The 20,684-nt window shown below is 34.2% G+C and overlaps 5 protein-coding genes across 8 annotated transcripts; 2 read left to right on the forward strand and 3 right to left on the reverse strand.

Annotated features, from left to right (window-relative positions):
- The first annotated feature begins 277 nt into the window (after window positions 1-277).
- Window positions 278-3,531, forward strand: LOC18045630 (glutamate 5-kinase). 2 transcript variants are annotated; one of them, XM_006438710.2, is made up of 12 exons: window positions 278-564; window positions 803-1,024; window positions 1,118-1,215; window positions 1,337-1,379; window positions 1,623-1,684; window positions 1,807-1,863; window positions 1,939-1,974; window positions 2,054-2,131; window positions 2,445-2,511; window positions 2,617-2,679; window positions 2,811-2,914; window positions 3,006-3,531. In XM_006438710.2, the coding sequence occupies exons 1-12, from the start codon at window positions 492-494 to the stop codon at window positions 3,111-3,113; spliced, it is 1,011 nt and encodes a 336-aa protein (XP_006438773.1). In that variant the 5' UTR covers window positions 278-491; the 3' UTR covers window positions 3,114-3,531. The 2 variants fall into 2 exon arrangements, with proteins under 2 accessions (XP_006438773.1, XP_024041192.1); XM_024185424.1 differs by lacking the exon at window positions 3,006-3,531 and having other exon boundaries at window positions 2,758-2,839.
- Window positions 3,532-3,649: 118 nt separating this feature from the next.
- Window positions 3,650-10,324, reverse strand: LOC18045631 (mitotic checkpoint protein BUB3.3). The gene is made up of 14 exons (XM_006438711.2): window positions 10,205-10,324; window positions 9,957-10,087; window positions 9,489-9,571; window positions 9,076-9,318; window positions 8,808-8,880; window positions 8,174-8,254; window positions 8,015-8,096; window positions 7,609-7,709; window positions 7,390-7,467; window positions 5,486-5,675; window positions 4,823-4,945; window positions 4,658-4,714; window positions 4,490-4,564; window positions 3,650-4,024 (listed from the first exon to the last, which is right to left on the reverse strand). The coding sequence occupies exons 1-14, from the start codon at window positions 10,307-10,309 to the stop codon at window positions 3,923-3,925; spliced, it is 1,524 nt and encodes a 507-aa protein (XP_006438774.2). The 5' UTR covers window positions 10,310-10,324; the 3' UTR covers window positions 3,650-3,922.
- A 783-nt stretch (window positions 10,325-11,107) lies between these two features.
- Window positions 11,108-13,362, reverse strand: LOC18043613 (cell division topological specificity factor homolog, chloroplastic). Its single transcript, XM_006438712.2, has 2 exons — window positions 13,185-13,362; window positions 11,108-11,843 (listed from the first exon to the last, which is right to left on the reverse strand). Exons 1-2 carry the CDS (start codon window positions 13,269-13,271, stop codon window positions 11,268-11,270), a joined length of 663 nt encoding a protein of 220 aa, XP_006438775.1. The 5' UTR covers window positions 13,272-13,362; the 3' UTR covers window positions 11,108-11,267.
- Window positions 13,363-14,168: 806 nt separating this feature from the next.
- LOC18043614 lies at window positions 14,169-17,232 on the forward strand. Of its 2 annotated transcripts, none has more exons than XM_006438713.2 (6): window positions 14,169-14,723; window positions 14,856-14,967; window positions 15,266-15,425; window positions 15,628-15,928; window positions 16,449-16,563; window positions 16,963-17,232. In XM_006438713.2, the coding sequence occupies exons 1-6, from the start codon at window positions 14,440-14,442 to the stop codon at window positions 17,128-17,130; spliced, it is 1,140 nt and encodes a 379-aa protein (XP_006438776.1). In that variant the 5' UTR covers window positions 14,169-14,439; the 3' UTR covers window positions 17,131-17,232. The 2 variants fall into 2 exon arrangements, with proteins under 2 accessions (XP_006438776.1, XP_024041830.1); XM_024186062.1 differs by having other exon boundaries at window positions 14,635-14,723; window positions 14,839-14,967.
- A 106-nt stretch (window positions 17,233-17,338) lies between these two features.
- On the reverse strand, window positions 17,339-20,447 carry LOC18043615 (uncharacterized protein At5g01610). Of its 2 annotated transcripts, XR_002906021.1 has the most exons (4): window positions 20,207-20,447; window positions 19,027-19,081; window positions 17,483-18,715; window positions 17,339-17,391 (listed from the first exon to the last, which is right to left on the reverse strand). XR_002906021.1 is itself a non-coding variant. In XM_006438714.2 (3 exons), the coding sequence occupies exons 1-3, from the start codon at window positions 20,306-20,308 to the stop codon at window positions 18,336-18,338; spliced, it is 537 nt and encodes a 178-aa protein (XP_006438777.1). In that variant the 5' UTR covers window positions 20,309-20,447; the 3' UTR covers window positions 17,351-18,335. The 2 variants fall into 2 exon arrangements, 1 of the variants encoding a protein (XP_006438777.1); XM_006438714.2 differs by having other exon boundaries at window positions 17,351-18,715.
- Window positions 20,448-20,684: the final 237 nt, after the last annotated feature.

Genomic DNA, 20,684 nt, shown 5'->3' on the forward strand with positions numbered 1-20,684 from the left:
CCGAGGTCCCCCAACAAAAAATATGTTCTGGACAATTGTAATTAAAAAATTATAATATTAAAATATTTATTAAACACTAATAATCGTAACTTAAAAATTATATTAATATAATTTTTTATTTATATAATAAAAAATTTATTATATCTTTAATAATTTTATTAAAATTATTATTTTAAATTTATATTTTATAATTATATTTTTTTCCTTCAATAATTATAATTTAAAAATTACAATACACTACAATCTCAAGCGCGTCCAAAGTTAATTTAAAATAGAGGAAAGGAAATGATATTTAAACAATACACCGCTTAATGAATTAATTATAGCTTGTGAATAATAAGAAGATTCTCCAGTGGTAAGTAACACGACGATGCCCTAGTTTAATTTTTTTAATTTCATTTCGATAATGGGCGAGTGAAGAGTCACTAGAGCAGAAGCAGAAGCCAAAGGTGAGCTGGGAGGAAGAAACTAACCACACAGAGCACAACTAGATGGAGTTGAACGGTAACCAGACAGCAACCGATGTCAATCAGACCAAACCAATACGTTGTATCGTGAAACTGGGTCCGTCTCTTTGTCATTAAATTTATTTATTCAGATCATTAATCAAATTGCTTCATGGAGTTTTTTTATTGAATTAGCACTTGAAAGTTGTTAAATTTCCTATATTTATGACATTTAACAGTTTAGTCTTGGCTATCTTTTCGTGTTCAGGCTCTAAAATGTTTATTGGTTTATTAATCTCAACTCTCAAATAAATAATGCATGACTAATACTTTGCAAATGGGTTCATGAAATATAGGAGGGGCGGCAATCACTTGCAAAAATGAATTAGAGAAAATTAATGAAGAAAATCTTGAGATAGTTTCTACACAGCTGAGGCAAGCGTTGCTTAGTTCTGATAAGGTTGTTGGGATGGATTGGAGCAAGAGACCTGGAATTTCCGATATTGCTTGTAATGTAGCTGGTTTTCGAGATAAGCTAAGAGTGGACTCTACCAACTTTATTGTTGTTCATGGAGGAGGTCTGTTCAATGAGCTCATTTATTGAATTTGAATTTGTCAAAATGGTATTTAAATTCTTTTCAAGTGTTCTAAAGATGTGTGGTTGGTCTTAGGTTCTTTTGGGCACTTTCAGGCTAGCAATTCTGGGGTTCACAAAGGAGGATTGCAACAGCCTCTTGTCAAGGCTGGCTTTGTTGCAACACGCATTTCCGTATGTTCATTCACTGAGCTTATGATTTTTCCTTTTCCTTTTTTGAGCTTTGTGAAACAGTGATCTCGTCTTTTTTGTTCCCATATTGATATTTTATTCTGTTATTGTTTATCTATTTCAGGTTACAACTCTCAACCTTGAGATTGTTAGAGCACTTGCCCGAGGTAGTGTATGATTCTGTGACTTGTCATATTCTGCATTAATAGATGCCAAAACTTTCACAACCTGGAAATAAATTTATGTGAATCTATGTAAATTTTGTATCTTCTTTTCTGTTTGTTTGTTTCATTTCCTTCCAATTTTTTGTATGTAAAATACCTATATAGCCGGCCCAATGTTTCTTCTTCACTCAATATCCGTGGAAGTGAAACACACCACTTTAAAATGATTTTTTGCTTTTTTTGCAGAGGGTATTCCTTCTGTTGGGATGTCTCCATTTTCTTGTGGGTGGTCAACCTCTGGGGGAAATGTTAGAAACATTCAGAATGACTCTATTTTGTTAGATTTTTTAGCACCAATTAATTCTCTATTAAAATTCCTTTTTCCCGGAGTAATTTTTCTTCCTAAGCTTGAACTCTTGTATTTCCACAGTTACCAGTGGCTGATTTGTCTGTAGTGGCCAAGACAATTAAATCTGGTTTTGTTCCTGTAAGTTTCCAAAGCTAGAAATTCTAATATTTATATTGTAATCTGTATGATGCTGATTATGGTCTGCCTTTGTAGGTTCTTCATGGTGATGCTGTGCTTGACGATGTACAGGTATGCTATCTCTGATAATTAGCAGTCACAATTCTTGTCTTTGTTTTGGAATTGACATTTTTTCACTTGTTTATGGCAGGGATGCACCATATTGAGTGGAGATGTAATTATGCGTCATCTAGCAGCATACATGAAGCCTGACTATGTTGTTTTTCTTGTATCCTCTGTCAATGACGAATTTCATTCAATGCATTTGTATCTTGGACGGAGCTTTATGGATTGCACCCAACAATGTTTTGAATTTGTCTATGCACCATCAGATCTAGATGACTCACATATAGTTAAACTCTTCAACCATTGTGTTTGTTTCTGTGTAATTAATAATAGTTGTCGTTTAAAAAGTACCGATCTGCCCATCTGATTGCTAGGCATAACCCCATAGTGATTTCTATTAAGTGAAAAATTTATGTTGCTGCATTCTTACATCAAACTTCATCTGATGAGTGTTGTCCGATTAATGGGGATTAAAGACTGATGTTTTGGGCGTATACAGCCATCCACCAACTGAACCTAATGCAGTTCTGTTGAGAGAGATTGGTGAGCACTCTCTGTTGGCCATAGGTATGTAGATGATACTCATTTTTTTTTATATTGAAATGACAATTTCTTTCTTTTCTTTTTCTGTTTTTAAATATTTGGCAGCCGTAGGGGAAGACGGGAGCTGGTCCATAACAAAACCAACACTTCAGCATATGAATAACCAAGGTTAGTGGATGAGCTTTTATGGTAAAAACATAGTTATGACATTCCAAAAATTTAATAAGCTATCTAATCTCATAGCAGACTATCTATGACATCGTCATTCAAAGCTTGCTAAACTTTTACCTGCCAAACAGTTGAAATAACCGTGGCTGCCCACGATACAACTGGAGGAATGGTGACCAAGATATCAGAAGCTGCCATGATTGCAAAGCTTGGTATTGATGTATACATAGTGAAGGTAGTAACTTTCTGTCATGTTACTCTTTTACCCTTTTGCTTTCTATAGGCAATTCTCTTTCTGTAGTATTGAGATGTTTAGCTATCTACAGGCAGCCTCCAGCCACTCGGTGAAGGCTCTAAGTGGAGAATTGAGAGAAAAAATTCCTGATGATTGGCTTGGTACTGTTATCCACTTTTCAAGAGAGGAGGTCCAGTAGTTGATCTCATCATTGCTGTTGATTTTATCTTCAAGAGTTTCACATACAGAAACTCGAGAAACAGAGGCTCATGGCAAACTGGTGAGCTTAGGGACTGTTTGGAAACGCCGTGATCCCTTTGTAATTTGTTGATGGCCCTTTTTATTTCACAGAATCAAATGATAAATATTTCGAATAACTTGTTGAGGTGACCAATTGTGACTCCAATTCCTATCTGCTCTTCGGATGTGTTGATTGATTTTTGACAAAAGTGCTTGTGCAAGGCTTTTTCAGTCATCTTGCAGTTTAGGTTTCACAGCATAGCCTATCCATATCCGATTAATTTTTTTTTCCCAAGACAAAGCTAAATCATATTGTCATTGTAACTTACTTTTTTTAACCGAAACAAAGCAAAATTCGAGCATGGATCAATTTCAAATCCATACCAAGCACTTTCGAAAATTAGTAATTCAGCAGAATACACGCTGTGAGACTATGCACGATATCTGCAGAACCGAAAAAGATTGAAATGCGAGGTGATACCACGAAGCTGTAAATTGCATGTTTGAAACAACCAAAAGGTGCTTCGAAGTGTATATACAGTCACGTTGGCGGATACAACTTCTGCACACCGAGAACAACCATGTTTCAACTTTCAAGCAATCAAACAGAATAAAAATATTGTCGATAGAAAACAATTAATAATATGGTAAGAGTCATTTTATATGAAATGATGACATTCATCTTGAAACCGGACACCAGTAAGCTACACTACTATCCACCTTCCCACAGCTTTCAGCAATCTGCTTCTCGATCAAGCAAAAAGTCTTTTACTTGGGGCCAATGTCCTTCAGGGCATTGATCTGCTCCTCTCCCATAGCACACTGAACTGAGACAACCAGATCTTTCCCACTCTCAAATCCATCCTTGATCTGTAAAAAAGAAAAATTAAAATTAAAGAAACAAAAAAAAAATCAAAATAAACATTATAATTACGTAGATTACTACTTTCAATAAGATAGCGGAAAGATGGAACTCTATAATTGCAATTGAAAAATCACATAAATATTTGGATATGAGCAAAAATTCATGCAAAAATTTACTTTATCATTATCCTGAAGAAAGGCATCACAAGCAGCAACTGCTCATATAAGTCTCAATTGTCAATAATCAAAACCTGACGATCCAAGCTTCTAAAACTTCAAATTCAACAATGGAAAAATTTGTAAGGTTGCCATTATGATCAAACAAGATTCAACTTTTAATATGACAGATTGGACTAGTAATAGAACACAGCATACCAATTTTTATCTCATACCTCCAAACCATAACAACACTAAAATTATAACACACTGCAACATGGGGGTCCTTGTAAAAATGGAAATCAGTCAACTAACCTGTGAAAGCAGATTTTCATCAGTTGGAAGTCTCAGGTCATCCTTGGTATTGCCATTCTCAGTCAGCAGGCTAACCTGCAATTTATTAGAGTACCAGAAATTAACTAATCGCATTTACAGCAAAAAAGACAAGTAAAATGAACATGACAAAACAAAGTAAGAACATACAAATCCATCCTCAGAGATATCAATCAGCTGGTAGTCAGTGCGAGTGACATGAGGAACCTATAAAGTGAAATAAAACACATTAACCTCACGCAAATTTTATTTATTTATTTAAAAGAAGTAAAAAATTATAAAGTTAAATGCACTCAAAGAAGCATAAATCAATACATCACAGTTGTGGGAAGAGGGAACAATATCCTCAAGCTTCTTGCCATTGAAGATGTCAATTCCTACAAAGTGACACTTAGCATGACCGTGCTTTCCAGTCTTGGAAGTTGAAACCTCAACAACCTGTAACAAAGCAAACAAAGTAGTTTAATTGCTGAATCGACGCCGTGGGATCGCTCATTTTATTTTATTTTTTATTTTTTGGTCAAAATAATAAACCAGAAAGTACTGTATCAAAAATTAGCTTAACGACACACACACACTAACACTAAAACTGATTTTTTCTCTACATATTTGCTAGGTCAATAGAAAATCTCCAAAAAATTTCCTGCATCAACCGTTATCTTAATTTGCATAATTAATCCTTCAAAAAAATTTTGCATAAATTAAATATTCCTCTAACATATATCTCATATCTCAGTTCTATGTAATAATTAGACAATTAATTTCACAGGTGAAGTGATTTATCCATCATTGTTTCAACATTCAAAACTAATTCATGATATCACACGACAACACGTGACGGGTTAAAAAAAATTTCTACTAAGATATATATATTTTTTTGATAAATTTAGGGAAAGCTATGCGGTGAATGCAGATCTCAAACAAGCGCAGAAAACGAAAAAGGGATCCAAACGAAACTTCAGATCTGAGCAAGCTTACCTTGCAAGGACGACCTTTGATGACGATATAACCGTTTTTGCGAATCGTTCCGGCCTGCTGAGGAAATGTCTTGGAGGCGCCGGCGTCGGCCTTCGACTCAAAGTGGTGCTCTTCGTCCGACATATCGTCTGGTTCCTGCGATTCACAATTAGAGCTTCGACAACCAAATTTTGTTAGAATCGAACTATACCTTCAATCACCAGGAGAAAATTTTTGATGCAGAAGGGTTTCGGATATTTATAATGAGCTGGGTAAAGAGGGTGAAAGAGAATAAGACTTCAAATCTATCCAGGTTTCAGCCGTTGGATTTCCTTTTTTGTACGGTCCAGATTTCTGTAAGTCAATATCTTTAGTTGCGTTGTGTTGACGCTGAGAGTCAGGGAGTGGCACGTGGGCATCTTGATGATGCGTTCGTGCATGCACCTATCCATATTTAAGGGTTACTTCATAGTTCATATATTCTTGGCCTTAATTAAATATTTGGGATATTATTTAACAAAAAACAAAACTATATTCTTTTAAGTTTTAATATTTGTATTTCCACGATCAAGAATGGCGAGGGGTCCCGACTGCGAACCAATAAATGAGCTTCATTTCTTAGACATCCTGAAATTTTATTAATTTCAGGTTTTTTTTTTTATTTAAACTTTTTGATTTTTTAAAAATTTATTTATTTATTTTTATAACTTATATTTAATTTTTAGATATCTATATTTGCATAAAAAAATTAATGACTTCTATTTAATTAAAAAATTGAATAAAAGGTAAATTTTAAAAATATATCTATCAAATGTACTTATTTCTTAAACTATAAACTCTAACTCCTTTTCATTTTGAGACATAAATATTAAATAATTATATTTAAAAAATATTTTATTTATAAAATAAACAAAATACTACTTAAAAACAAATAAATCAATCAAAATTTATATTTAGACTCATTTAGATTGTAGTCAAATTTAAATTAAAAAAAAGTACGAAGTTAACATTTGACTTCACTAAAAAAGTTGTTAGCAAATCAAAATGATAGTATAATTAATTTTCAACCGAACATAAGTCGGACAACTTTTAAAAAAAAAAGTAAAATAGATAGCTTACTAAATAGGGCATTTTAATTACTTAATTACTTTCAATTGATGAGGTTGGACAATTTTTTTTATCCAATTTTAGAATCTTGTATCAGTCGACGTAGAAAATAATTTCGTAAATAAAAATAGAAAAAATTAATATTTTTTTATTCATGATTACATCTGATGACCCGTGTTAATTGGATTTATGTGTTACTTAACATGATTGATTTAATTTCTGAATAAAACTAGATAGGATGGATAAAACAATATTGTATCCATGTCTAATCTATCAACAAAATTTATCCTTTACATCTTTATGATAATCAATTCAAATATTTGCTTATCAAAGATCTCAATAGGCAATCAAAGCTCAAGATGACCATTTATCATGTAAATATTTTTTTTTTGCAATGCAAACTAGTGTAAGCAATAATTGAAGACTGTTAGTTATAGGCTTATAGCTGAACAACAAAACCAGTCAATCGAAGTGGTATCCGTTTTAGGGGACATGGAATATTACAAAAATCAACCTACAAACAACATTTGCCAACAGGCACACTTCCAAAATCTAAGCATTACTGTTCCTGCACTTAAATATTTCCAGGATTTTTGCTTTTGATACAAGTATTGGAGATGTTAACGGGCTTTAATAATCTAATTCTTCATATCTAATCAATCAAACAATTGAGTGCTTGCGTCTTGCTGAAATATGGGACAAATTGCAAAATCTCAGTGCTGCCCACACAGCTGCAGCTGCAGTGCTAATCAGTAAGTGACACCTTTATAGACTTTCATCGTTACCTTCTTTGGAAGGATACCTTGCAGTATCAATGCCTACTAGAGCTTCCAACACAAGCTGATTGCTGTTGGATGTCATCTATTCTGATAATAAATATTTGAGGCGTCTCTTCTCTGCAACAAGTGCACACAAAAACATGAACAAATCTGAAGTGAAGCCCCAACCTCCTATATTGTCAATGACAATTTGAGGGTAACAGTCAAATTGAAAAATCATTTACAGAACAAAAAGAAAAGAACAAGGTAATCACTAACATTGCAGTAGCTTCTTGGTAAGTGCAGCTTGATGCAACAGCCAGAAGTTGTCCCCCATGGTTGTATGATAATGATGCCACACTATTTGAGAATCTAGGCAACTGAAAGCAATAGAATGTTAGGGCAACGCAAGAACTGTATATGCACATGCACGTTGATTGAAGGTATCATTTGCATAGAACGAAATTCATATCCAGATTATCGTACTACATGATGTGATAACAATACTCATCAGTTTCCAAATTAAAGAGCCAGATGATTCAACATGTTGATCTCTTTTAATAGAGGTGATGTTATGATTTGCATTAAAATCTAACAAGGGTAGTTTTTATATACTGACGAATCAGACATTACATGCACAGTGAGAACCATCATGTGGAAAGTCTCAAAAATGAGATGAACGTACCTCAAATAATCTTCGTCTACTTTGGGCATCCCATGCAGCAACATACCCCTCGTTATCACCAGTAACAAAAGCACCACGAGAACTAAATCAAAAACATCTGATCATCAATATAACATCAAAAAATCTATGAGAAGAAGCCGCAGAATGAAATGCACATACAGTGGACTGAATACAACATCGTTCACAGGAACTAGATGATGTCTTCCATCCTTGGACTTTGGATGACACCGGAACATGTATCTGTCACAGAGTATAAGACACGTAAGATAACGTGGCCTACAAGCATACTGAAAATATACTACATCTCAAACAGCATTTTAGTCCACACCAAATAGCATGCTCAATGTTCTAAACAACTTGGCTTTGAAATCTGAAAGTAAACCCATCATGAAACAATTAAATAAAAAATAGAGGTTGTCAGGAGCTAGTTTTAGCTCTATGCTTGAGCAAATGATTTTCATTATACAATGGCCTGTCAATCCTGCAACAGAAAATTGAAAACATGAAACTTAATACCAAATACTATGGTAGGGTTTTGGAAACATTCTAAAAGTCATTCTATTCTCAAAAATCAACAAAAGAAGATTCACCTTTTCAACACAAATGATAGCATGCAACAACCAAGAATGAACAAAAATATCAGATAAGACAAGTACTTCTGGCTGTGAAATTTTAACTGGAATTCATCTACGATCTCCTTAGTTTTTCATGTGCTACAGAAGCAACAACAATGTCTATAGAATGTACAAAGAATCATCTTTATGATTTGAAGAAATACCAGTTAAAAACTGACCCTGAGTTATTTGAATCAGATGGATGAGAGATCTCAACTGCTACCCGCCCATCTATTGATCCAACCACATGTCCTGCAAGGACATGAATTCCCCAATAAGTGATAGAATAAATTAAGAAAATTTGGTGTGATTGTAACATCAATATCAGAAATCTGATCTGAAAATCTGGAAATCTTGAACACTAGAGTGCATGCTTAAAATCTGAATCACTCATGCATAACTGATATAAATGTGACATGCAAAGGTGAGAACCCACATTTTTAATACCTCTAGAATAAGGATTTGAACTGACACATTTTATTTGTACATCCATACGCAATTCACTTGATTGAACAGACCTGCCTAAATATCGTAAGTCATACATATTTACTGATGCTCCAACGGCCACTATCAAGTCATACCCAGAGAGCGACATAGACGCCACGTCTGCATCTAAATTTCCCGAAGCTCTCCCCATGCGTATGTCCCAAAACATTATCTTCTTGTCCAAACCAGCAGTAACTACTTGGCCTACCACATCCCAAGAGAGTGAATTACGTAACTCACGTTAATAAAAACCATAGGGCTCCTCACATCTCCCGCAGTTGTATTTCTGAAAACTATTGATAAAAACTTGTTCGACAAAAGAAGCCCAAACAAGATAACATGGTAGAAGCACTAAATTGGAAATAGTGGCTCACTAGTTTCTTCAGAAAACTGAAGGCAGGTTGCAATATCGTCATGATTTCCAACAGCATCATTAATTCCCAAATGCAAGTCGCACCTGTAATAATGATATTCACAATCAAAACTTTGATACCAGTATAAGTATTTAAATGAAACCAAAAACAATAATAATTATTTTTTATATATATTTTTTCTGTAGTTGCAAATTTTATGTAAATAAAATGAAAATTTAGTAGTAGACTTAATATATTTTCCAATTCAAGATTTTAAAATGTAAGAAATTTTACAAAAGGCCGTGCAGTTTTAAAGTTTAATTTCACAATACTATTAAATCACACACTTTTAAATTTTTTTCAAATTTTCTCACATTTTAAAATCACATGTCAGAAAATATATATATATATTTCTCATGATTTAAATTAAGAATCACAATAAAATCAAGAAACTAAAACTCCAGAAAATGTGATATAAGGTAAATGAACCTTCTAATGAAACCGTCAGAGGCGGCGGTGAAAACAACGGCGTCGTTTTGGAAACAGCAATCGAGAAGTGGAGGCTCCCCGGGGGATTCTAACCTGAGCTGAGAACTATCCACATCGTACAAACGAAGGCTCTAGAAATAAACAATTAAAAAAGAAATTACGAGTTATATATAAAATGTAAAAGTGCAGTTTGTAATAATATTTCTCAGAAAAAGAAAATGAGAACGAAAAGTGAAAAGGACGCTCACGGAGTCCCAAGAAGAAATTAGGAGATTATTAGAATGCGAAGCGAATCGGATCCTGGAAATTGCGTCTGCAATCGGTTTCTCGAACTCTAAACGAAAGCCTTTCATTTCGAAAATCAAGAGAATGAACTCAACACATCTGTCAATCTCTCAGTCTCAGTTAAGTGAAACAGAAACCCTAGTTCTACTCTACACCTCTTACTAATTGTCTGATAAATGTGAACATTGACGAGGATTTGTTTTTCAACCTGAAAATTTCCCGCCCAAATTTACATCTTGGGGATAAAATTGCAATATAATATTGATTTACTAATCTACCCCTCGCTTTTCAAATTCAACCCGGGAAGGAAATTTTCTCCATTGCCGTCTGTTTCTATTTTCTAACTCCTAAGAGCAGTGTATTAATCGGTCCTAATTTTGTAGCACGACCCTTTGCCTGATTGACTTATTATTATTTTGAAAATTATTTGTAGTATGAAATCTGTAAATGAATTTGTTCTTTTACGTTCAGTAAAATAAATAACTTTTGGTAAAGTGATTATTAACATGACTTGCCTACTTGTAGTGCATTTTCTATTGTAGTTCATAAAATACTAGCGTAAGATTTGCAGATTCAAAAATAAAATAAAATAAAAAAGGTTGCAAAAGTGGTGTTTCTCAATCATCCTAGCCCCGTGCAAATCTTATTGCATTCCCATATACATTTTAAAATTGAGGAAAATCGTGTTGATTATTATGTAAATAAGAAACAAATTTCAAAATACTTGTAAAAAAAAGTTTTATTGGATTTCTCCATCCGGACTTTCCCCATACTAAGATTAAGAGTTAAAAAACTTTAATGCCAGGCTAGGAGAAACAAGCCATCTATTTCTAAACATAAACTGAACATCCAAGCAAACTAGAATCTCACAGAGCAAAATTACTAACTATCATACACGAAATTTAAATTATATACACAAGTGTAAAGTTTTCTTGAGGACTAAACATTGAAACATCTGAACATAAACTTGTCAAACTGGGAAACACAATTGTTTTCTTCGACACTTGGAAGTTGAGGACCAAGCAGTTATTCATCTGGAACAAAGAAATCAAACCTGACATCTACAGAACCAGAGGTTTCTCCGGTGTCTTTGTACTCAACATTTGCTATCGTTCCCACATCATAAGAATCTAGATATTCTGGCTTCACCCGTCGTACAGGCACAGTGACAGAATAAATGGTACCGAGATCTGTATCAGTAGAGACATTAAGCTGAACTTTATCCTGTGATTCTATCTCCACAAAATCTGATAAAGCATGCACAATGTTGTTCACAATCTTCCGTTTTGCCTCATCACTAACAGCACATCGGTCAGAGAAGAGAATCATCTGCAATCGCTGCTTGGCAATCCTTGCATTCGAGTTTCTTCTGGTTGTCGGAGATGGGAATACTATCTTCCAAGCTAAGTTTAGACGATCAAAGAAGCTCATATTTATTGCATTGAGCAGGAAACTCTCAACTTCATGACTAATGGGATTTGGGGAGAGCTTATAATCACCCGAGATCCTAGAAAACAGTTTAGATTGACGCATGCTACAATTATCAATAGCCATGCCAGGCCATTTGGGTGTGATTTCAGAAGGGAAACCAGCAAAATCTACCTACAAAACAGTAGATTATATGAGATAGTTTAGTGTTGCTAGGCATTTATTTACTTTTAAAATAGCTTATACAGTATGAATACTAAAAAGCAGCCTGCCTAACCCTTCATATTACTTTGAATCCAATTCAATCCAAGAATTAAGAGGAACCAAAATTTATCCTCTGCAACAGCACATTTCATCAATGACAACAACAAAAACTAATTAAATAGCATTTGGACATCCCAGATCATCATGATTTAACCAGACAACCATGCACTTATTAGCTTCCCCATAGCTGGGCCAACATGCTGTTTTTGATGTTGTGTAACAATGATGAGAATAAATTGAGGAAAACAGAAACAATACCACCATCCCCACCAGCACTATGGCCACGTTCACCAGCGTAGTCAAAAAATTGAAAATTTTGAAGTTCACTGTACATTCTGTGAAGCATTCTTCATTAGCTATGAAATCAGTTAAACATAATCACTTTCCAAATATATTCCCATCTGACTTCACTACAGCCACCTATGATGGACACCTACAACCAATCGCCACCATAGTTATAACCCTTACATGTCAACAGGCACCATTATGTCTTTGCATTTGTTGTCCATGGTTATATAAAACTTCATAGTTCATGACTAATTAGTCGGTTGTTATTGCCAAGTAAACAAGGAATAGACCTTAGCTGCACACAACAGACTAGTCTGAAACACCAAAACCCTCAGTATCAGATGATTCACTCCAAAACACAAAAAACATTTAAAAACTGAATATCGCAAAAGAAAAATGGAAACGAAAAATCACGATAACAATAGAAACTGCCTATTTAGAATCAATACAAAGCCTGAGAAATTAATTGATTTACTTTTCTTGCTATCCGATACCTTTTATGAGATTTTATTACACACTACTAGGTCTAGATGGGCATACCAGTGGAATAAGAATAAATGAAATAAAGTTTTCAACAATAGTTGCTCTTAAATTCTACAGAGTGGCAAAACAGAAAAGTCAGAAGAACAACTGAAACATTATCAAGCTAATAAGGAGATAGCTTATAATCTGAGTATAATAATGCGCTATATTTACATTTATGTGCTAACTTAGAAACTGAATTAAGCTACACATGCATAAGATCTTACTGATTTAAATTGAACCAAGAAATGAGCCTAAATTACACAAAACACAAAAAGCAATTATCACTCCAACCTAAACTCATTCATTAAAAATCCAAGTATGTACTTCATTTTATCAACAAACAAGCATATTAATAAAAAGTATATTGGGCAAATTTCACGAGACCCGTATCAGGAGAAGGATAAATAGGATAAGAAAAATTAAGAAAGAATTGAGGACCTTTGAAGAAGGTAACGAGCTACGAAGTGGGTGTTGATGATAAGATGCCAGTGTTGCGGCGACCCTCAAGTCCCCTGATATTGCCATTCTCGATTTTCTCAATTCTCGTTCTCTGTCAAATGCTACGCTTTTTGCTCACTTGGCTGATTCTTCGACTGCTGGGGAGCACTTGCACATAACCGTGCCAAACGATGACGTTTAATGTTCGATCTTATTATTGTATTTATATAAATTGACAATATTAGCAATTTTTTTTTTTAATTCGTGTTAAAAATTGTAGGGGGCAGAACACAAATTGGTTTCTAAGTCTCAGAGCCAATTTGTTAATGCTGTAATTTTTGAAATAATTACTGTTAATTATCTTATAGAAATAATCAACGGTAAAAATTAATTAAATATTTAATAAAATTTATTTTTAAAAATATTGTCAGTTTTAAAAATAGTCATATGTATTTATTAAATTCTATCATTAAATTATTAAAAAATTATATATGACTAAATTAGATATAATATTAAATAAATTTTATTTAAATATTTATAAACATTAACATAAAATATTTTTTTATTGTGTGCATATAATAATTGATAACTATAATAAATATTTTATGTTATTAATTTTAGTTTTTTATTTATTATTTTAATATAACTGGTAATAATAATAATCTCTTTAAAATTAATAATTTTATTTCTCAATTAATAAGGATAATTTTAAATTTTTATTATATATATACAGGCATACATACATACATACATACATATAAATATACACACAGTAAAATTTAATAGTTGATGAATATACATTATTAAATATTATTTGTACCTTCAATATTTATAATTAGATTGTTCAAAATTAATGGATAAAAATTTATGTCAAAATATTAAAATTAAATAGCACAAGCCAAATATATAACATAGCTTAGGCTTAATTAGTCTAATAAAAGAAAGATTTTATTTTCTAAATATTTATTTATAGAACCACAATCTTTCAGAAATTAGAATTAGGTTATTCAAAGAAAAAAATTCCATCAATATGCATGTTTTGCTTTCTCAATAGAAGAAAAATACGATTGCACAACACGAGAACTAGAAAGCCGTCTTTGAAGTTTGTAGGGAAGAACAGATCTCATTTTTTCCTCACTTGCTGCAAAAGCTGACCAAAAACAAAATCAACACAACAACACTTGCCATGTCCAACTCCTCCTGCATAATTCATTGAGCACAACAGCGAAAATCCCATTTACACATTACACTGTGAATGGGTAGATGGCGATTACCGTCTCTTCTCCTCACCCACATGGCCCGCACTCATGAAAATTGCAACTTTAACCTTTTTTCCCATCTAGAACATCTTCAATCCCTTAAATCTCCTTTATTTGACCGTTGTTTCTTCTTCAATTTAAGACATTTTTCTGCAATCCCACACCGACTTTGCACCGAGTTAGATTCTGGTTCGGTTGATTTTCACCCTAATTATGGACTCGCCGACGAAGATGAGGAAATTGGAAAAATACCCGTTAAAGCTTACTTTCTTTCCACCAGGTTAGCCTGATCATATCTTGGGTTTGTTGAAGAAGAAATACCAGTTTTATAGCTTTGCATTGCCTATTTTGGTTTTTATCGTTCGCCCTTTTTTTACTATGATTTGGCTTCTCAGATTCATGGTTTTGGCAGTATCGATTTGAAGAGCATGCAAGCCGAGAATTTGACCCATGTTGTTCCTCCTTCCTCTCGCTCAACCAAATACATTGCCCTCAGATACTCCGATTTTCCTTCAGAAATTTCTGTAAGATTATTCAGGAACAACGTGTTCATTCAACTTTGTTTAACTTAATTACCATGTTAATCGTGTTTTTTTTTTTTTTTACCTTTAATTTTGAGTTGTTAGATGTAAGAAGTAATTGTTTGGGTCTAGTAGTTGTTGTAGCTAGATTTATAATACCACTAGTCATTAGGCAATGGTTTTAGTTTTAGATCTTCAAAATTAAAATATAAAATAATAAAATCTATTATGGCTCTTAATTTGTTTGCTTGTTCACTTTTTTCCTCCTCTTTTTCGGTGTTAACATGTCACTATGATTTAGGCGCTTGGAGTCCACGGGAATGTGAGCCACTGCCGTTACATGGTTGTGTTCCATTATGGATCTGCTGTTCTGTTTAATATCGAGGATCATGAAGTTGAAAATTACCTGCATATTATTAGAAGACATGCATCTGGAATGCTCCCTGAGATGAGGAAAGATGGTAAGTTTCTTATTTAGACTCTGTTTTCTTCAAATTCATCTCATATGTGTGTGTATGTGTAATCATAGACATTAAAACTTTGGATTTCCTTGTTCTTCCATGCGAAGCTTCTACAATTTCCTTTCACGTTTTCTCCTTAGCTAGGAAAGTTTCTGGGTGTGTGTGATACTAATTGTATTTGGTTGTTGAAATCCTGATTTAGATTATGCAATAAAAGAGAAGCCACTGTTGGCTGAGGACATGCAGGGCGGCCCAGACTACATTGTTCTTAAGAATTTGGATACTGATAGTGTCCGCGTTATCGGAAGTGTGCTTGGCCAAAGCATGGCTTTGGACTACTTTGTCTCTCAGGTTGATTGTCTGGTTGAAGAGTTTGCAGGCATAAACCGTGCAATGGAAAAAACTGGAACTTTCACAATGGATAGGACAAAGCTTATTCAACTTGTGGGGAAGGCTAATTCAAATCTAGCCGATGTGATTCTCAAAGTGGGTCTTTTTGAAAGGTAACTGCCAATGCTTGTTTTTTAGGTGGTTAGATAATTCTTTGCATCCGATGAGTTTCAAGTCTTCTTCTACACCACCTAATGAAATTGAAATTCTCAAAGTGGGTCTTTTTGAAAGGTAACTGCCAATGCTTGTTTTTTAGGTGGTTAGATAATTCTTTGCATCCGATGAGTTTCAAGTCTTCTTCTACACCACCTAATGAAATTGAAATTTCTCTTTTGGACCTGAAACTTCTATAGTCCTGTGTGCTCCCACAGACTTGTAAGAGTCGACATGCCTACTGTATATTCCACAGTGATTATTTGTTACATGAGGCATGAATGTCATCATGAATTAGGGGATCCTTCTCATTTAGTTTTTCCCTCTTTTGTACTTTTTGGGTGGGTTTTGTGAGAGATGGTTTTCCTAAAATATTCACCTTCTTTTCCAGTGAAGAAAAAGCATCCTGAATTTTGATAGGAGTCTTTCTTTGTGAATCATGATTGATTCTCCCTTTTCATGATGTCTTTTGTTATTCAGATCAGAAATTGCTTGGAGGGATGCAAAATATGCTCAAATATATGAGTACCTTAGGGAGGAGTATGAGGTTGCACAACGCTTTGGAAATCTGGATTTCAAATTGAAATTTGTGGAGGTATGTCAGCTCTTATCCCTTAAGAATGTGTATTTCTGTTTTGGCTTATACCGAACTTTAAAGAACTATTTATCTTACCCTTTCAGTTTGGAAAACAATTGAGAGTTTTGGTGCTGATTTTTTTTTTAAATCAAAATGCCAAATGCGCAATGCTATAATTAGATAGCTATTTCACCTCCGCATAAATAATAAAACACCTCCTAGAAACAATAAACAACTAAATCAGCAAATTTCTCTCAATTTCATTGTGATCAAAATTTGGAATGTGTTTTGGGGCTCTATATTGGTTCTCTTTTTATGATGTGCGTAAGTTTCACAATTACTTGGCTGTGATGGTAATGATTCAACTGCATCGTGATATTCTTTTGTTTATCATTATAAACAACATTCGTCTTGCAGCACAACATTCATTTCCTTCAAGAAGTTATACAAAATAGGCGGTCAGATCTTCTGGAGTGGTGCATCATTTTCCTGTTGACTATTGAGAATGTTATTTCAGTATATGAGATCGTTCGTGATTCGACCGGAGTATCACTTGATTTGGCATGCAGATTAGGAAACTTTTGACAGCTAAATGAAGCCACTATACCTGAATTCATTCAATATATAGTGCAAATCGATTTGTTACTATTTATTTGTAGCAACTAGTAATTGTCTTTAAAAACAGTATATTGCTCATTCAATATATATATATATATATATATATATATATATATTAATGATAACATTGCTCTGGTTAATTAAATATACATATATGTTAACACCTGCGGCAGATTGGGTCCTAATTAGATTCTACTGTGCTTTCATGCTCCGGGTGACTGAAAACAGCTGCAAAGTGAAAACAAGAATGAAAACAAGTTGGTCAAGTTACTCTATTAACTACAACACTGAAAAAATAAGGCAGTGCATCCTCACACACATTGTAACTGAAATATGAACCAGGTTCCAAGTGGAGGCGCTGTTGCTCTCCAATCCTTGAGTTAGAAGTAGAATGATTCTGGCCATCCTTTCCTTCGGATTTATTGTTGCCACTCCAATTCCACGGCGTGAGGAATGAGTCTTCTTGCACTAAGAAAGATGTCAGTTTTGAATTGTCGATGTTGGATTCACGGCCAAGAACAAGATTTTGTTCGGGTTTCCGATTGTGTTCTTCTCCCTTTATCTGCTGTTGTCCCTGTTGTTGCGTCCTTGGCCGTTTCCTCTGAGATTTCTGATGCTTTTGTTCAAGCGAAGTCATGATTAGATTGCCTCTTGAGTTTGAGTTTGAGTTTTCCATAAACCGTATAGTACAAGCCTTTTTCTAGCTCTTGTTACTCTCTCTGCTTCAAGAACTATGCTTCTGCGTGTCTACTTATGGAAGAGAGATTTTTTACCAAAACCTATTAGCCAGTAGGAGAAGGTTACTCAGTTTCCTATACCTACCTTAACTCTGTTTCCTTGGTTGCAAGAACTTACAACTAAGTTTACTAAATCGATTTAGTCCTTTGATCACAAGGATTCGTCAAAAAAAATATTAATAATTGCTTAATCATTCCCTACAAATGTAGGAAAAGAAGCATGAAGATAAAAAAATACATCGTCACCAAATCCTAAATACGCTATTAGCTAAATGTAAGCCATCCATGGGATTTCAAAAATGGAGCCAATAACATAGTCCAATTTGTTTCTCATAAAGATGATGAACAGTGTTACTGCCTGATCTATCTAAAATATTACTAGATATATAAGCCATCAACCTCCAGCAGCAACAGCAATAATGAATATACTAGAACTCAAAATTCTTCAACTCTTATAGCATTCTGCAGGGCTAAATAAGCATCCTTTGGCCTTGATTTCATCACTCCAGCTGTGAACCATACCTTATCGGACTTGTAGCTCTCAATGGAAACAGATGTGACTTTAACCCATACAAGGACCTTAGTCTTCATTCCCTCTATACCTGAGAGCTTTCCCCTCATTAGATTCGCTTTCACCCGCGTTGCATACCTTATAACTGAGGAGTCCTTGAAAATGACTTCACACACCGAGGGCAAGTACACAGTCAGTTTGGCTTTTGTTTCATCCAATTCATAACAGATTATGTTCTGGGGAAAGAGGCCTGCTGGTAAGTTGTACTCGCGAAGAAGTTCTGGCAAGCTTTTCGTGGGCTTTCCTGTGATGGGGAAAGTGCATACATAAGCATCTTGCCATTAGCAGCATACATGCATTTCCTAATTATTTAAAGTGAAAAAAAAAAACAAGCAAAGGAAAATGCTGAAGATTGGAATGCATTTACCATATTCTAGTGTCCTTTTGATAGAATGCATTCCATGAGACTAAGTATCAGAAAGTCACAATGAGCACTATGCAAAGAGTATATTCACAAGCGAAGACAAGGGTTTCTTCCATATTTAGTCATTTCTAGGTTACATTTTTTTCTATACTTCGACATACACAAATTCAAGTAAAATTTAGCACTTGCACCTTTCAGCTTGTTGAAAATCCATTTCGCCTTCTCTTCAACAGTACTGGAGATAGTCTGCAACAATGTGAAAGCTGTTAGAAAAAAGAAAGTAGTACCATCATACCTAAACTACACCACATTCCAAATGATGACAAAATTTCATATCAAAGAATAAAAATGCCCCTTTCTGATGCAATCTTCTAAGGGAATAAGGGCTACCAAGTAGAAATATTGAAGATGCAATATGTTATCTTCCATAAAAGGAGATTCCTTATCTATTTTTCTTTTGATAAGATATAAAAGCATTCAAAATAACATTTTTCCAGTTTCCAGCCCCTATTATACAAATCAAATCTATTAAATGATAAAAGTCCTGCTAACTGGCCTACACTACAGATATCGAAAGTTAAAATCACTTCTAGTTCTAGGCAATTACTTAGGTCAACAATTTGTTTAACAAAGAAACACGATTGGATTCTTTACATTCATCTCTCACCTCAACCGTAAATAACTCACTTAAAAGTAAGATGCAAAGCTGTTGCAAATTGCAATAGCTCGTAACTACAGAAAATCAGTGGGAAAGAGGGGAATATTTTATCTGATTTCATCACAACAAACCGTTAGAAACTTTACGAATCGATAAACAACATATTTACTCGAATTTTGAGCAGTATAAACAGCAGTTAAGCACTGGAGCTGTAAGATTGATTACATCCAGATTTCACATTTACGAAATGACTGTAAATCATAGTTTGTTTTCTTTAATGTATTAGAATATAGAAGGGATCGAAATGTCTCATTAATCCAAACAAAAATCTGAAGGGCTTGAAATTGTAAACAGAACACGGAGAAACAAACGAAGAGACACAAAATGAAACGAGTTTCAGAAAAAAAAATGCCAACTTTATCCAAAACGAAAGAGCAATCGACAAATTGAAACCCATCTCACAAATCCATCCCTACTCAAGAAAAATCCAAAGATCTTACACTCCACTAGTAATTTCCCATGAAAAATAAACCCAGCAAAATCAAGTGGGTATCACTCAATCAAGCCACATTGACAAAATCAACAGATAACCAAAAACCCATCAGTAAACAATAACAATAACAAGCAAACATGATGTGCTTACTTTAATTACAAGATTAAAGAGCGAAACTTGTACAAGAAAATGAATTTAAAAACAAAAAATCAGAACGCACATTGATGTCTTGAGTGATGTTAGAGAGCTCCTCCTTAGCTTTCTTCGAGATCCATGAGCCTCCTACCTTTAAGCTACTCACTTTTGTTAGCGCTTTCTCCATTTCCCTCTTTTTTTTTTCCCTAAATTTTAAGTACTCTCTCTGTTTGGATCTCTCTCTCACACACGCAAAGCTCTTTTGTGTGAGTACAAGCCACTGAAAGTACTTACTGTCTTCGCCTCACAGGTTTCATTTATAGAGAGACAAGACAAGACATTGGTAGACATGTATGTGTAAGTGTGCTGTCAAAATAGCGGCGCTCACTGTTTTCGATGGAAAATCACCACTCGCGTGAGGGTGTTTTTGGAATTTCAGGTTAAGGGTTGGCGCCAGCTTGGCAGCCATATCGATGGGTTTGCGGGGGTGTTTTTTGAAAAATACTATACTACTCACTGTTGTAGGCTATATACATTATAAAAAGTAATTTGAAAGAATTGAA

The sequence above is a fragment of the Citrus clementina genome, unplaced genomic scaffold (genome assembly GCF_000493195.1).
Source record: "Citrus clementina cultivar Clemenules unplaced genomic scaffold, Citrus_clementina_v1.0 scaffold_4, whole genome shotgun sequence".
In the NCBI taxonomy this organism is placed as follows: Eukaryota; Viridiplantae; Streptophyta; class Magnoliopsida; order Sapindales; family Rutaceae; genus Citrus; species Citrus x clementina.

Excerpts from the sequence above, each read along its gene's own strand:
- LOC18043615 (XM_006438714.2), bottom strand. The coding sequence starts at position 20,308 with ATGGAGAAAGCGCTAACAAAAGTGAGTAGCTTAAAGGTAGGAGGCTCA. Across the intron at positions 19,082-20,206 it reads ACATCACTCAAGACATCAAT|ACTATCTCCAGTACTGTTGA; the intron begins GTGCGTTCTGAT and ends ACATTGTTGCAG. Across the intron at positions 18,716-19,026 it reads GATTTTCAACAAGCTGAAAG|GAAAGCCCACGAAAAGCTTG; the intron begins GTGCAAGTGCTA and ends TCCCCATCACAG.
- LOC18043614 (XM_006438713.2), top strand. The coding sequence starts at position 14,440 with ATGGGTAGATGGCGATTACCGTCTCTTCTCCTCACCCACATGGCCCGC. Across the intron at positions 14,724-14,855 it reads GCTTACTTTCTTTCCACCAG|TATCGATTTGAAGAGCATGC; the intron begins GTTAGCCTGATC and ends TGGTTTTGGCAG. Across the intron at positions 16,564-16,962 it reads TCAAATTGAAATTTGTGGAG|CACAACATTCATTTCCTTCA; the intron begins GTATGTCAGCTC and ends TTCGTCTTGCAG.
- LOC18045631 (XM_006438711.2), bottom strand. The coding sequence starts at position 10,309 with ATGAAAGGCTTTCGTTTAGAGTTCGAGAAACCGATTGCAGACGCAATT. Across the intron at positions 9,319-9,488 it reads TCAGTTTTCTGAAGAAACTA|GCCAAGTAGTTACTGCTGGT; the intron begins GTGAGCCACTAT and ends GGGATGTGGTAG. Across the intron at positions 8,881-9,075 it reads TTCAAATCCTTATTCTAGAG|GACATGTGGTTGGATCAATA; the intron begins GTATTAAAAATG and ends ATGTCCTTGCAG.
- LOC18045630 (XM_006438710.2), top strand. The coding sequence starts at position 492 with ATGGAGTTGAACGGTAACCAGACAGCAACCGATGTCAATCAGACCAAA. Across the intron at positions 2,132-2,444 it reads CTGACTATGTTGTTTTTCTT|ACTGATGTTTTGGGCGTATA; the intron begins GTATCCTCTGTC and ends TGGGGATTAAAG. Across the intron at positions 2,915-3,005 it reads TTGATGTATACATAGTGAAG|GCAGCCTCCAGCCACTCGGT; the intron begins GTAGTAACTTTC and ends AGCTATCTACAG.
- LOC18043613 (XM_006438712.2), bottom strand. The coding sequence starts at position 13,271 with ATGGCAATATCAGGGGACTTGAGGGTCGCCGCAACACTGGCATCTTAT. Across the intron at positions 11,844-13,184 it reads GCTCGTTACCTTCTTCAAAG|GTAGATTTTGCTGGTTTCCC; the intron begins GTCCTCAATTCT and ends ACTGTTTTGTAG.